General features: G+C 44.2%; 1 protein-coding gene across 1 annotated transcript in view; it reads left to right on the forward strand.

Annotated features, from left to right (window-relative positions):
* Window positions 1-382: 382 nt before the first annotated feature.
* LOC126252187 (serine/threonine-protein kinase meng-po) overlaps window positions 383-13896 on the forward strand; it is a 36181-nt gene continuing 22667 nt past the window's right edge. The window contains exon 1 of the mRNA XM_049953058.1: window positions 383-709. Coding sequence (XP_049809015.1) covers window positions 383-709 — 327 coding nt within the window. The remainder of the gene's footprint in view (window positions 710-13896) is intronic.

Consider the following 13896-nt stretch of genomic DNA (forward strand, 5'->3'; position numbering starts at 1 on the left):
TAAGTGTGCAAGTGGCATTTCTACCGTCTGACCTAACGGCAGAAGATAAGCACGCTACGATAAGACCACGAGACATATTGCTGACACTACTTCGTTAGAGCGACAAGTGAAATAATCTGACGGTGTGTTTACTGACGGTCTTACAGTAAGCACACCACAGGTGGTTACACTGGTTATTAATGTACCAGCATTTCACATTTGCAATGGCTTATCTCGCGCGTATAATAGCCTGTGATCTTGCGATGTTAATCACTCACGGATGTAGCCTGTACGAATGTATTCACGTAATGTCGTCATTCTACATTAATTATTTTTGGTGTTGCGTTTTTGTTCCTCCAGTGTATGTTATGCTCGGCTATACAGCGTGTACTTTGCCGCCAGGATGCGCGGCGGTCCGCGGTCGCAGGCGCAGCAGGCGGCGGCCGAGTCGATGCACCGCGTGCAGGAGGTGGCGCTGCCCGAGCTGTCGCTGTCCGCCGAGTACTCGGTGTCGCGCACGCTGGCCGAGGGCTGCTTCGCGCGCATCCTGCTCGCCACGCACCGCCGCACCGGCACCACCGTCGTCCTCAAGGCCGTCCACGCCGAGCTCACCAGCGTGGCCGACTTCCAGCGCGAGTTCCACTACAGCTACCGCGTCAGCCCGCACCCCGCCGTGCTCTCCGTCTACCCCGTCGCCTTCCGCGCAGACGGCTGCTACGTCTTCGCCCAGGTACGTTGATCCGTCTCGTCATACCAGTGTGCGATTTGCAGGGGGGGATGCATCAGACCATCCCCTCCTCTGGTTTTAGTTTATGTATCCCAACCTGGGATCAGTGTGCGAATTGCAGGGGTGGATGGTGGGGATTTCCCCCCCTCTGCATCAGACCATCCTCTCCTCTGGTTTTAGTTTATGCATCCCAACCTGGGATGTTTATTTCCCACGCACTGGAGTAAAACTGTACATATAATTTAAATTTGTGGAGCCGAACACTGAAAGGTTACTACTAATACTATTAATATGTTTGCTTATTAATTTTGAAAAGTGTTATGTAGTAGTTGAGCATTTCAAAACATTTAGAACTAAACGACAAGACGACGCACGCCACTTTTCCGTAACATGCCACAATGTTGCAAGACGTCGCCCCGGCTTAAACGAGGCTTTAGAGCCAGGTCTATATTGTATGGTGGATCTGATGTGTTGCGTACGAAACTACAGGGTTATTACAAATGATTAAAGCGATTTCACAGCTCTACAATTGTGGTGTCACCGCTAGACACCACACTTGCTAGGTGGTAGCTTTAAATCGGCCGCGGTCCATTAGTACATGTCGGACCCGCGTGTCGCCACTGTGTGATCGCAGACCGAGCGCCACCACATGGCAGGTCTAGAGAGACGTACGAGCGCTCGCCCCAGTTGTACGGACGACATTGCTAGCGACTACACGTACGAAGCCTTTCTCTCATTTGCCGAGAGACAGTTAGAATAGCCTTCAGCTAAGTCCATGGCTACGACCTAGCAAGGCGCCATTTGTAACATTGCATGTATCTCAAGATAGTCTCACTTGTATCATCAAGAATGCTGTATACAAATAAGGATTAAAAGTTAAGTATATTCCATAGCTACGTTCTTTTCTTTATTGCATTCATTACGAATCCTGTTCCAGACTTCGCGCCAGTCGGCGTGTGTGTACGTGTGCCCTTTCGGCTACCCGTCACTGTGGACTGGCTGCCCTGTCAGTCCACTACAACAATAACTTTATTATTTGAAATATTTTCACAATGCTTTGCACACACATACAAAAACTCAAAAAGTTTTTTTAGGCATTCACAAATGTTCGATATGTGCCCCTTTAGTGATTCGGCAGACATCAAGCCGATAATCAAGTTCCTCCCACACTCGGCGCAGCATGTCCCCATCAATGAGTTGGAAAGCATCGTTGATGCGAGCTCGCAGTTCTGGCACGTTTCTTCGTAGAGGAGGTTTAAACACTGAATCTTTCACATAACCCCACAGAAAGAAATCGCATGGGGTTAAGTCGGGAGAGCGTGGAGGCCATGACATGAATTGCTGAGCATGATCTCCACCGCGCCGAAAATTCAAAGCGTTTGACTTTGTCATCGGCTGTCAGGGCTTGTAGCAATTGTAAACGGTAAGGCTTCTGCTTTAGCCTTTTCCGTAAGATTTTCCAAACTGTCGGCTGTGGTACGTTTAGCTCCCTGCTTGCTTTATTCGTCGACTTCCGCGGGCTACGCGTGAAACTTGCCCGCACGCGTTCAACCGTTTCTTCGCTCACTGCAGGCCGACCCGTTGATTTCCCCTTACAGAGGCATCCAGAAGCTTCAAACTGCGCATACCATCGCCGAATGGAGTTAGCAGTTGGTGGATTTTTGTTAAACTTCGTCCTGAAGTGTCGTTGCACTGTTATGACTGACTGACGTGAGTGCATTTCAAACACGACATACGCTTTCTCGGCTCCTGTTCCCATTTTGTCTCACTGCGCTCTCGAGCGCTCTGGCGGCAGAAACCTGAAGTGCGGCTTCAGCCGAACAAAACTTTATGAGTTTTTCTACGTATCTGTAGTGTGCCTTGACCATATGTCAATGAATGGAGCTACAGTGAATTTATGAAATCGCTTCAGTCATTTGTAGTAGCCCTGTAAAACCTGCAATCAGATCCAAACGTCGTGGAAAACTGTGAAGAGGTGTCATCCTGCAGCAAGATGACGCTCGCCCACTTTCTGCCAAACGGACAGCCGACGCAATAAAGGAGTTCAGATTCGAGGTGTTGGAACATTCACCATACAGTCCAGACCTGGCTCCAAGCGATTTTCCCGTGTTTCGACCCTTAACGGAAGCACTACAGAGGAGAAGATTTGAAAGTGATGAAGACGTCATTGCTGCGGTGCAAAATTGGCTACAGATGCAACCGATAAACGTATTATCTCATGAAATAAAAAAACTCCTAAAACGTCGGGAAAACTGCATTGAAGTCCAGGGAGGTTACTTAGAAAAATAACGCATGTTTCAGTTTTCTATCATCAGAATAAGTACAGCTTTTCACAAATGTGCCTTTACTTTTTGAATACCCCTCGTATACCTGTATGTAGATGATTTTGTAAATAAGCTTTACCTATAATGTACTTTTAACTATATTACAAGGGGTGGCTTTTCTGATAGTGCATACGCGTGAACAGTGAGTTTCGGAATTAACATCTATTTATAAATAACTGTTTAACCATGGGTAACGCCACGGTCCAAGCTAGTAAAATATATAACTATACAAACTCCCTAAGACATTCCCCCCCCCCCCCCTGGTAAAAGCACAAATCGCACACTGCGTCATACCGATGCTACTGTTCCTGGTCTGCAGCACATGTCCAATAAGCAGGGACAGGAAAGAATCTCTTGGACGAATACTATGAAAACAAACACTCCAAACCGACGTTTCACGTAAGTCACATGCAACGAAAATCTGTAACGTAACCATCTGTGTATGGCGTGTTTATAATTATGTATTATTTATATTTTAGGTCAATTAATGTGTAAAAAACACACCACATGTCATAAAGAAAGCGTGTAAACCGTCTGAGGATGAATCACAACGATTCGAAACCGGTAACGATACGCTTTGAATAAAGGAACTGAAAGTAAATTTGTGGCTGGTTGCTGTCCTAACACCATCAACATTTGTCTTCAAACAACAGCCACGGTCTCCATCATGTCATCATATGACAAATATGCAGGAAAGAATCGTTTTACTTTATGACAAAATTCGGTGTTTTTATACGTCCATCATTTTGACTGGGGGTCTGAGAGACTACGGCCATTAAGAATTGTACGAAAATGAAACACCTACAGCCACCATTATTATGTCACTTTGTAAGTAGGCTGTTTGGGTTTTTATGTTGGTAACGCCATGTAGCGCTCCATATGAAAATCACTGACTATGCTGTGTGCAGTCTGTGGCTGGTTTGCGTTGTTGTAATTTGCTATTGAAGTGTTGGGCAGTTGGATGTGAACAGCGCGTAGCGTCGCGCAGTTGGAGGTGAGCCGCCTGCAGTGGCGGAGTTTTGAGAGCGGATGATCTGGACGTGTGTCCATCAGACACAGTATATCTGCAAGACTGGATGTCATCAACTGATATATATATATATATATATATATATATATATATATATATATATATAATAACTTTTGAACACTATTAAGGTACATACATTATTTGTTCTTTATCAAAATCTTTCATTTGCTAACTATGCCTATCAGTAGTTAGTGCCTTCAGTAGTTAGAATCTTTTATTTATCTGGCAGTAGTGGTGCTCGCTGTGTTGCAGCAGCTCAAGTAACGAAGACTTTTGTGAGGTAAGTGATTTGTGAAAGGTATAGGTTAATGTTAGACAGGGCCATTCTTTTGTAGGGATCGTTGGAAGTCATATTGCGTTGCGGTAAAAATATTGTGTGTCAGTTTAGTGATGATCAGAATAAGTAAAGAGAGAAATGTCTGTTTTTCTAAGGGGATGTTCCATATGGAGCGCTAAATGGCGTTACCAACATAAAAACCTGAACAGCCTACTTACAACTTGCTGTGTAGCTACCAGTTTCGGCGCTTCAGTGCACCAGGCCTCAGCTGATGCTGAAGGGATATTGTATTGTATTGTATGTTTACCAGGGACCTAGAAACGACGGAGAGGCTCCGTCCCCGCTGCAGCCGCAGTGGTCCACAACCCCACGACGACTACCGCAGTCCACTTCACTCCTCCGCCGCCCCACACCGAACCCAGGGTTATTGTGCGGTTCGGTCCCCGGTGGGCCCCCCCAGGGAACGTCTCAAACCAGACGAGTGTAACCTCTATGTTTTGCGTGGTAGAGTAATGGTGGTGTAGGCGTACGTGAACTTGTTTGCGCTGCAATCGCCGACATAGTGTAGCTGAGGCGGAATAAGGGGAACCTGTCCGCATTCGCCGAGGCAGGTGGAAAACCGCCTAAAAACCATCCACAGACTGGCCGGTTCACCGGACCTCGACACAAATCCGCCGGGCGGATTCGTGCCGGGGACCAGGCGCTCCTTCCCGCCCGGATAGCCGTGCGTTCGACCGCACGGCCAACCGGGCGGGATGCTGAAGGGGCTATCACGAAACAAGTAACTACACAATAAATCATAAGGACGGCTGTAACTGTTTCATTTTCTTACAAATTAGGTGTTATTTTTTGGCAAATTTTGTGCTGTTTTTTGCCAAATTTAATGTCTTTTTTCTGCCAAATTTTGTGTTGTTTCTTGTTAAATTCTGCGTTTCTTGCCAAAATCCGTGTTGTTTTCACCAAATTCTGTGATGATTATTATTTCATAGTTCGGTGGTTTTTGCCATATTCGGTGTTGTCTAGTTTTTGCCAGATTCGATGTTATTTTTGTTTTTGCTAAGTTTTGTGTTATTTGGCTTTTTGCCAAGTTCGGTGTAGTTCGGTTTTTTACCAAATTCAGTGTTGTTATTTTTGTCAAATTTGTGCTTTTTGTAAAATTTGATGTTTTTACTAATATCGATGTTGTTTTTTGCCAAATTCGTTGTGTTTTTTACCAAATCTGGTGTTGATTTTTGACAAGTTAGATGCTGTCTTTTGCCAAATTCAGCGGTGCCTCTGTGGCAAATTCGGTGTTGTTTTTTGGTCAACCTAGTTGGTTTTCTTTTGCCAAATTGGTGGCGTCTCTTTGCTGGTTTCGGTGCTGTTTACGTCGTGAAATCAAAGTCAGTTACGCAGGAAATGAACAATTAGTTTAAGATCGTACACGAACTCCCAGTTTACAGGAGTTAGCACCCAAAATGCAGCTCTAACATTCAATAACATCACCTGCGAATATTAGCCAAATGCCGTCCTTGTTTTTGTAACAGTTTTGTAGATTGCACAACTACAGATTTGGCAATATGTCATAAAGATTTCCCCAAAAACCGCGAATTTCACTTTATTTTTCGCGTTATTTTTTTCGAAATTTTCCTCTCCCTGTCATTAAGTCATCAATAAATACGAGGGTGTTCCGAAAAGTAATGCCTGCGAAGAATTTATTCTGTTCTAAATATCGGCTACATGTCATGCACATCACTCGGTCCATTTTCTGGTTTCGCTGACGCGGTGTGTAACGTAACAAAGTATGTCGGTGCGTGAGAAACAGAATGCTCTAATCTAGTTTCTAGCAGCAGAAAACTTGCCTCCAATTGAAATCCATAGAAGATGTTAATGAACTCGTCAGACAAAATCGTCGGTTGCTACACAGCTCACATGTATGTGTGGCATATCACGAGAGTGTGTACTGGGCGTCAATGCAGAACTGCCATACAGAAAACTGTGTGCTTCGTGGATGCTTCGAATGCTCATTCATGACATTAACAGAGGGTACCGGACATGTGTCAACAATTTCTTTTGCGTTTTGAGCGAGAGTGTGATGGGTTCCTTAGCAACATTGTGGCAAGCGTTGAAAGAGAGCATCAAATGGTTCAAATGGCTCTGAGCACTATGGGACTTAACATCTGAGGTCATCAGTCCCCTAGACTTAGAACTACTTAAACCTAAGGACATCACACACATCCATGCCCGAGTCAGGATTCGAACCTGCGACCGTAACAGTCGCGCGGTTCCGGACTGAAGCGCCTAGAACCACTCGGCCACTGCGGCCGGCGAAAGGGAGCATCAGTGGAGTTCCGCCACAGAGGGTCGCTGACGCCAAGAAAAAGTTCAAGACCGTGTCATCAGCAGGCCAAATCATGTTCAAGGAGTTCTGGGATATGTTGTTGTTGTGGTCTTCAGTCCTGAGACTGGTTTGATGCAGCTCTCCTTGCTACTCTATCCTGTGCAAGCATCTTCATCTCCCAGTACCTACTGCAACCTACATCCTTCTGAATCTGCTTAGTGTATTGATATCTTGGTCTCCCTCTACGATTTTTACCATCCACGGTGCCCTCCAATGCTAAATTTGTGATCCCTTGATGCCTCAAAACATGTTCTACCAACCGATCCCTTCTTCTAGTCAAGTTGTGCCACAAACTTCTCTTCTCCCCAATCCTATTCAATACCTCCTCATTAGTTACGTGATCTACCCACCTTATCTTCAGCATTCTTCTGTAGCACCACATTTCGAGAGCTTCTATTCTCTTCTTGTCCAAACTAGTTATCGTCCATTATTCACTTCCATACATGGCTACACTCCATACAAATACTTTCAGAAACGACTTCCTGACACTTAAATCTATACTCGATGTTAACAAATTTCTCTTCTTCAGAAACGATTTCCTTGCCATTGCCAGTCTACATTTTATATCCTCTCTACTTCGACCATCATCAGTTATTTTACTCCCTAAATAGCAAAACGCCTTTACTACTTTAAGTGTCTCATTTCCTAATCTAATCCCCTCAGCATCACCCGATTTAATTTGACTGCATTCCATTATCCTCGTTTTGCTTTTGTTGATGTTCATCTTATATCCTCTTTTCAAGACACTGTCCATTCCGTTCAACTGCTCTTCCAAGTCCTTTGCTGTCTCTGACAGAATTACAATGTCATCGGCAAACCTCAAAGTTTTTACTTCTTCTCCATGAATTTTAATACCTACTCCGAATTTTTCTTTTGTTTCCTTTACTGCTTGCTCAATATACAGATTGAATAACATCGGGGATAGGCTACAACCCTGTCTCACTCCCTTCCCAACCACTGCTTCTCTTTCATACCCCTCGACTCTTATAACTGCCATCTGGTTTCTGTACAAATTGTAAATAGCCTTTCGCTCCCTGTATTTTACCCCTGCCACCTTCAGAATTTGAAAGAGAGTATTCCAGTTAACGTTGTCAAAAGCTTTCTCTAAGTCTACAAATGCTAGAAACGTAGGTTTGCCTTTTCTTAATCTTTCTTCTAAGATAAGTCGTAAGGTTAGTATTGCCTCACGTGTTCCAACATTTCTACGGAATCCAAACTGATCTTCCCCCAGGTCCGCTTTTACCAGTTTTTCCATTCGTCTGTAAAGAATTCGCGTTAGTATTTTGCAGCTGTGACTTATTAAACTGATAGTTCGGTAATTTTCACATCTGTCAACACCTGCTTTCTTTGGGATTGGAATTATTATATTCTTCTTGAAGTCTGTGGGTATTTCGCCTGTCTCATACATCTTGCTCACCAGATGGTAGAGTTTTGTCATGACTGGCTCTCCCAAGGCCATCAGTAGTTCTGATGGAATGTTGTCTACTCCCGGGGCCTTGTTTCGATTCAGGTCTTTCAGTGCTCTGTCAAACTCTTCACGCAGTATCGTATCTCCCATTTCATCTTCATCTACATCCTCTTCCATTTCCATAATATTGTCCTCAAGTACATCGCCCTCGTATAGACCCTCTATATACTCCTTCCACCTTTCTGCTTTCCCTTCCTTGCTTAGAACTGGGTTTCCATCTGAGCTCTTAATATTCATACAAGTCGTTCTCTTATCTCCAAAGGTCTCTTTAATTTTCCTGTAAGCAGTATCTATCTTACCCCTAGTGAGACAAGCCTCTACATCCTTACATTTGTCCTCTAGCCATCCCTGCTTAGTCATTTTGCACTTCCTGTTGATCTCATTTTTGAGACGTTTGTATTCCCTTTTGCCTGCTTCATTTACTGCATTTTTATATTTTCTCCTTTCATCAATTAAATTCAATATTTCTTCTGTTACCCAAGGATTTCTATTAGCCCTCGTCTTTTTACCTACTTGATCCTCTGCTGCCTTCACTACTTCATCCCTCAGAGCTACCCATTCTTCTTCTACTGTATTTCTTTCCCCCATTCCTGTCAATTTTTCCCTTATGCTCTCCCTGAATCCCTCTACAACCTCTGGTTGTTTCAGTTTATCCAGGTCCCATCTCCTTAAATTCCCACCTTTTTGCAGTTTCTTCAGTTTCAATCTTCAGTTCATAACCAATAGATTGTGGTCAGAATCCACATCTGCCCCTGGAAATGTCTTACAATTTAAAACCTGGTTCCTAAATCTCTGTCTTACCATTATATAATCTATCTGATACCTATTAGTATCTCCAGGATTCTTCCAGGTATACAACCTTCTTTTATGATTCTTGAACCAAGTGTTAGCTATGATTAAGTTATGCTCTGTGCAAAATTCTACAAGGCGGCTTCCTCTTTCATTTCTTCCCCCCAATCCATATTCACCTACTATGTTTCCTTCTCTCCCTTTTCCTACTGACGAATTCCAGTCACCCATGACTATTAAATTTTCGTCTCCCTTCACTACCTGAATAATTTCTTTTATCTCGTCATACATTTCATCAATTTCTTCATCATCTGAAGAGCTAGTTGGCATATAAACTTGTACTAATGTAGTAGGCATGGGCTTTGTGTCTATCTTGGCCACAATAATGCGTTCACTATGCTGTTTGTAGTAGCTAACCCGCACTCCTATTTTTTTATTCATTATTAAACCTACTCCTGCATTACCCCTATTTGATTTTGTATTTATAACCCTGTAATCACCTGACCAAAAGTCTTGTTCCTCCTGCCACCGAACTTCACTAATTCCCACTATATCTAACTTTAACCTATCCATTTCCCTTTTTAAATTTTCTAACCTACCTGCCCGATTAAGGGATCTGACATTCCACGCTCCGATCCGTAGAACGCCAGTTTTCTTTCTCCTGATAACGACATCCTCTTAGGGTAGTCCCCGCCCGGAGATCCGAATGGGGGACTATTTTACCTCCGGAATATTTCACCCAAGAGGACGCCATCATCATTTAACTATACAGTAAATCTGCATGCCCTCGGGAAAAATTACGGCTGTAGTTTCCCCTTGCTTTCAGCCGTTCGCAGTACCAGCACAGCAAGGCCGTTTTGGTTAATGTTACAAGGCCAGATCAGTCAATCATCCAGACTGTTGCCCCTGCAACTACTGAAAAGGCTGCTGCCCCTCTTCAGGAACCACATGTTTGTCTGGCCTCTCAACAGATACCCCTCCGTTGTGGTTGCACCTACGGTACGGCCATCTGTATCGCTGAGGCACGCAAGCCTCCCCACCAACGGCAAGGTCCATGGTTCATGGGGGAAGTTCTGGGATATTCAAGGTGTTTAATTGGGACTCATGCCTATAAGCACCACCATAAACTCTGCAAGGTATGCGAGACCCTCAGAAAACTGCAAGCAAGAATTCGAAGAATTCATCGACACATGGAGCACCTTCACCTTTAGCATGGCAACACACGAGCGCTACGACATCTGCAACAATCCGACGCCTTTGGTTCAGTGACATGGATCATGCTCCATATAGTCTCGACTGTCCCCATCCGATTTTCATCTGTATCCCGACTCCACACAGTCCAAACTTGGCCCCATCCGATTTTTATCTGTTTCCAAACTTTAAAGAACACATCCGGGGACTTAAGCTTGATAGTTATGAAGCGGTTCAAGTAGAGGTGAGGTTGTGACTCCGTCAACAAAGTCAAACGTTCTACAATGACGGTATCAACAAACTGGTCTCTCGTTGCAAGAAATGTGTTCGTCGCCAGGGTGACTATGTTTATAAATAAATATGTAGACATGCAGGATAAAGACGTATTACAAAGCTTTAATAGTTTGTACATATAAAATTCGAAGGTATTACTTTTCAGCACGCCCGCGAAGAAATACGCACATATTTTGTTTGCAGCTTAACGTTCCAGTATCAAATTGGAAAAGGATCCTTTCCTACCTAACAGTTATTCAGATTCCCGCCAAGCCCGCGTATCGATAGATATGTGCGGTCAGAGATCGTTAGGCCTCTGTAGATATCGATTTGACACAGAGTCCCCCAGAGGACGTAGCCGGCATCTGAGATGGAAGAGCTCACTGACGCGATACCTCTGGCAATTATCTACATCTACATACATACTTCAGAAGCCACCATATGGTGCATGGCAGAGAGTACCTTGGACCACAACTAGTCATTCCCTTCTCGTTCCACTCGCAAATGGAGGGAGAGAAAAACGAGTCTCTACATGCCTTTGCACGATCCCTAATTTCTCTTATCTTGCCTTCGCGCTCCTTGCATGGATTTTACATTGGCAGTAATATCCTCAATTGTTTGTTGGAGCCGGCCGGAGTGGACGTGAGGTTCTAGGCGCTACAGACTGGAACCGAGCGACCGCTGCGGTCGCAGGTTCGAATCCTGCCTCGGGCATGGATGTGTGTGATGTCCTTAGGTTAGTTAGGTTTAATTAGTTCTAAGTTCTAGGCGACTGATGACCTCAGAAGTTAAGTCGCATAGTGCTCAGAGCCATTTGAACCATTTTTTTTTTATTTGTTCGACGTATTCCAGTCTCTGTCTTCCCCTACAGTTTTTACCCTCTGTGGTACCATAGAAGTAATTTCCTGATGACGTAACATGTCCTCTCATCCTATCCCTTCTCCTTGTCAGTGATTTACGTATGTTCGCCACTTCTGCGGACAACCTCCTCATTCCTTACGTTACCAGTCCACCTAATTCTCAGTATACTTCTATAGCAATACATCCCAAACGCTTCGACTGTTATCTTTTCCAGTTATCTCACGCCCATGATTCACTACCATTCAATATTATGCTCAAAACGTACGTTCTCGGCAATTTCTTCCTCAGCTGAAGACCTATATTTGACATTACCAAATTTCTCTCGGCCAAGAATGCTCAATTTGTCTGTGTTAATCTGCTTTTTATGACTTCTTTGCTTCGCTCGTGACGTGGCACTTTGCTTCTAAGGTAGCAAAATTTCTTTATTTCGTCTGCTTGATAGTCCCGATTTACGATGTCAAGTTTACCGCTTACCGTATAAATAATATGCGATTGCGACCAACAAAGTTATTATAGACTGTCTGGCGCTCTCCGTTGTGCTTCCATCCAGTGAAAAATTTAGTATTCCTCTCCTGCCCACGCAGTCATTATACATGTCTCATGCCGGCAGGTCCATTTGCGCAGCAGAGTTCTGCCAGAGGCGTCTTCTCGACTACGAACGGTGCAGCGAATGCCCCGTCGTCGCCAGAGCCCCGGTACATTTCGCTCCACTCCCTGCCACGACATTGTTCCCAGCGAGCATTCGCGGCACCCTGGTTTTCCTGAAAGAAGAGACGACGATCGAGCACCTTCTACTATTTCTTCCGTCATCCTCTTCCACCCTTCCCTCCCCTCCCCCCCCCCCTACAGCCTTCCCCGCCCCTTCCACGGTTTTCCATTCCCCAGCGGGTAGCACCGAAGAGGTGATGGGTTTAGTACATAGACTTACGTTGAATATTAGTAATGTTCGAACCCCCTTCCGGCCATCAATATTGTAGTTTCCCTGGCTTTCCTAAATTAATTAAGGCGAGTGGCGGGATGCTTGCTTTCAAAAGCGCACGACCGAATTCCTTGCCCATCCTTCTCTGTTACGAGACTGTGTTCCGTCTCTGATGACCTGGTTGTTGACAGTAGGTTACGAAGCAAATCTTACTTTCTTCTTCCCGTCGGGAGCATTGCGTTTTCTTTGGAAGCCGTTCAGTATTTACCCTCTAGCAAACAGCTATCAGATTTTCGTGCGTTACAAAACTGTTGGCTTACAGTTTTTCTGGTGTAGTGATGGGGCAAGGCCGTGTATCAGCTATAATATTTCAGTTCGTAGTATGGGATCCTAACGAAACATACGGAACATTCTTTGTTCTTTGGTGGTCCACACCGAGATGACTAAAATCACGGGATAGCGATATGCACATATACAGGTGGCGGAGTAGCACGTACACAAAATGTAAAAGGGCAGTGCATTGGTGGAGCTGTCATTTGCTCTCACGTAATTCGTGTGATAAGGTTTCCGATGTGATTATAGCTGCGCGACTGGAATTAACAGACTCCGAACGCGGAATGGTATTTGGTGCCAGACGCATGGGACATTCTGTTACGGGAATCGTTAGGAAATTCAGTATTTCGAGGAGCTATGGCAGCAGATGAGCGACGCTAGTGCCTTTGCTAACGGCACGACATCGCCTCAGCACCTCTCTGGGATCATGACCATATCGGTTGTAGACTTGGCCACTGTTTCTATGTTTCGATACAGTGTATCGATACGTGGAACTGTTTCAGTGTTTCGGAACGGCTGCGGTTCACTGTTTCGAAACAGTGGTGTTTCATTCCGCCCCTGTCTCGGATAACCGCACCAGATTCGATCTCGAGCCGGACACAGAAACTGTATCGTTGTTTCAAAATAAGGCTGTTTCAGTCCACCTGCGCTTGGAACGGACTAATTGTATCGAAACAGTGATGTTTCATTCCGCTCTGTGTCGTACGAGATTCGGGCTCGGCACAGACACTGAAACACAACATAACACTTAATGAAACACTTTCAAGAGTGGCGAAATATTTTTGACAAGCAATAGAATGAAGCTTAAGATATCCGAAAATAAAGCTTCGTTTCTAGCTGACTGTCCTATTACGAAATGGCGTAACATCTGCTTTATAAACACTAACCAAACAATGAAACAACGCATACTATTCACATTCAAAATAATAAATATGTGAAAATCATTCGGTTAAATTACACTTTTTTTATAACATACGCTTCTCTTTTCATGTAGAGTAATCGTATTAAGAAACGCAAGTAAGCCTACAACATTCTGAATAAAAAAAGGCGTAGAGTGACAGTTATTAGATATATACATAAATTTGATCTAGGTATTATTGCAAGCAATCTGTTTGACATATCACTGATAGTGCAGTGGTGAACGGGGAGGGCTGGGAAACATGGTGACTTTATAGTAACGGTTCGAAACGCCTTGAAAGGCAAAATTTTGTTATTTATTCGAATTATTTGGTGTTATCTGTGAGTCTATAGTCACTGTGCCTATTATCCACAATGATTCCCTTTGTGTGCATGGAAATTAGCAGGATGGGTATATTACCCATACTAACGGAATGTGGGAATCCCA

Source organism: Schistocerca nitens, chromosome 4 (genome assembly GCF_023898315.1).
Source record: "Schistocerca nitens isolate TAMUIC-IGC-003100 chromosome 4, iqSchNite1.1, whole genome shotgun sequence".
Taxonomy (NCBI): Eukaryota; Metazoa; Arthropoda; class Insecta; order Orthoptera; family Acrididae; genus Schistocerca; species Schistocerca nitens.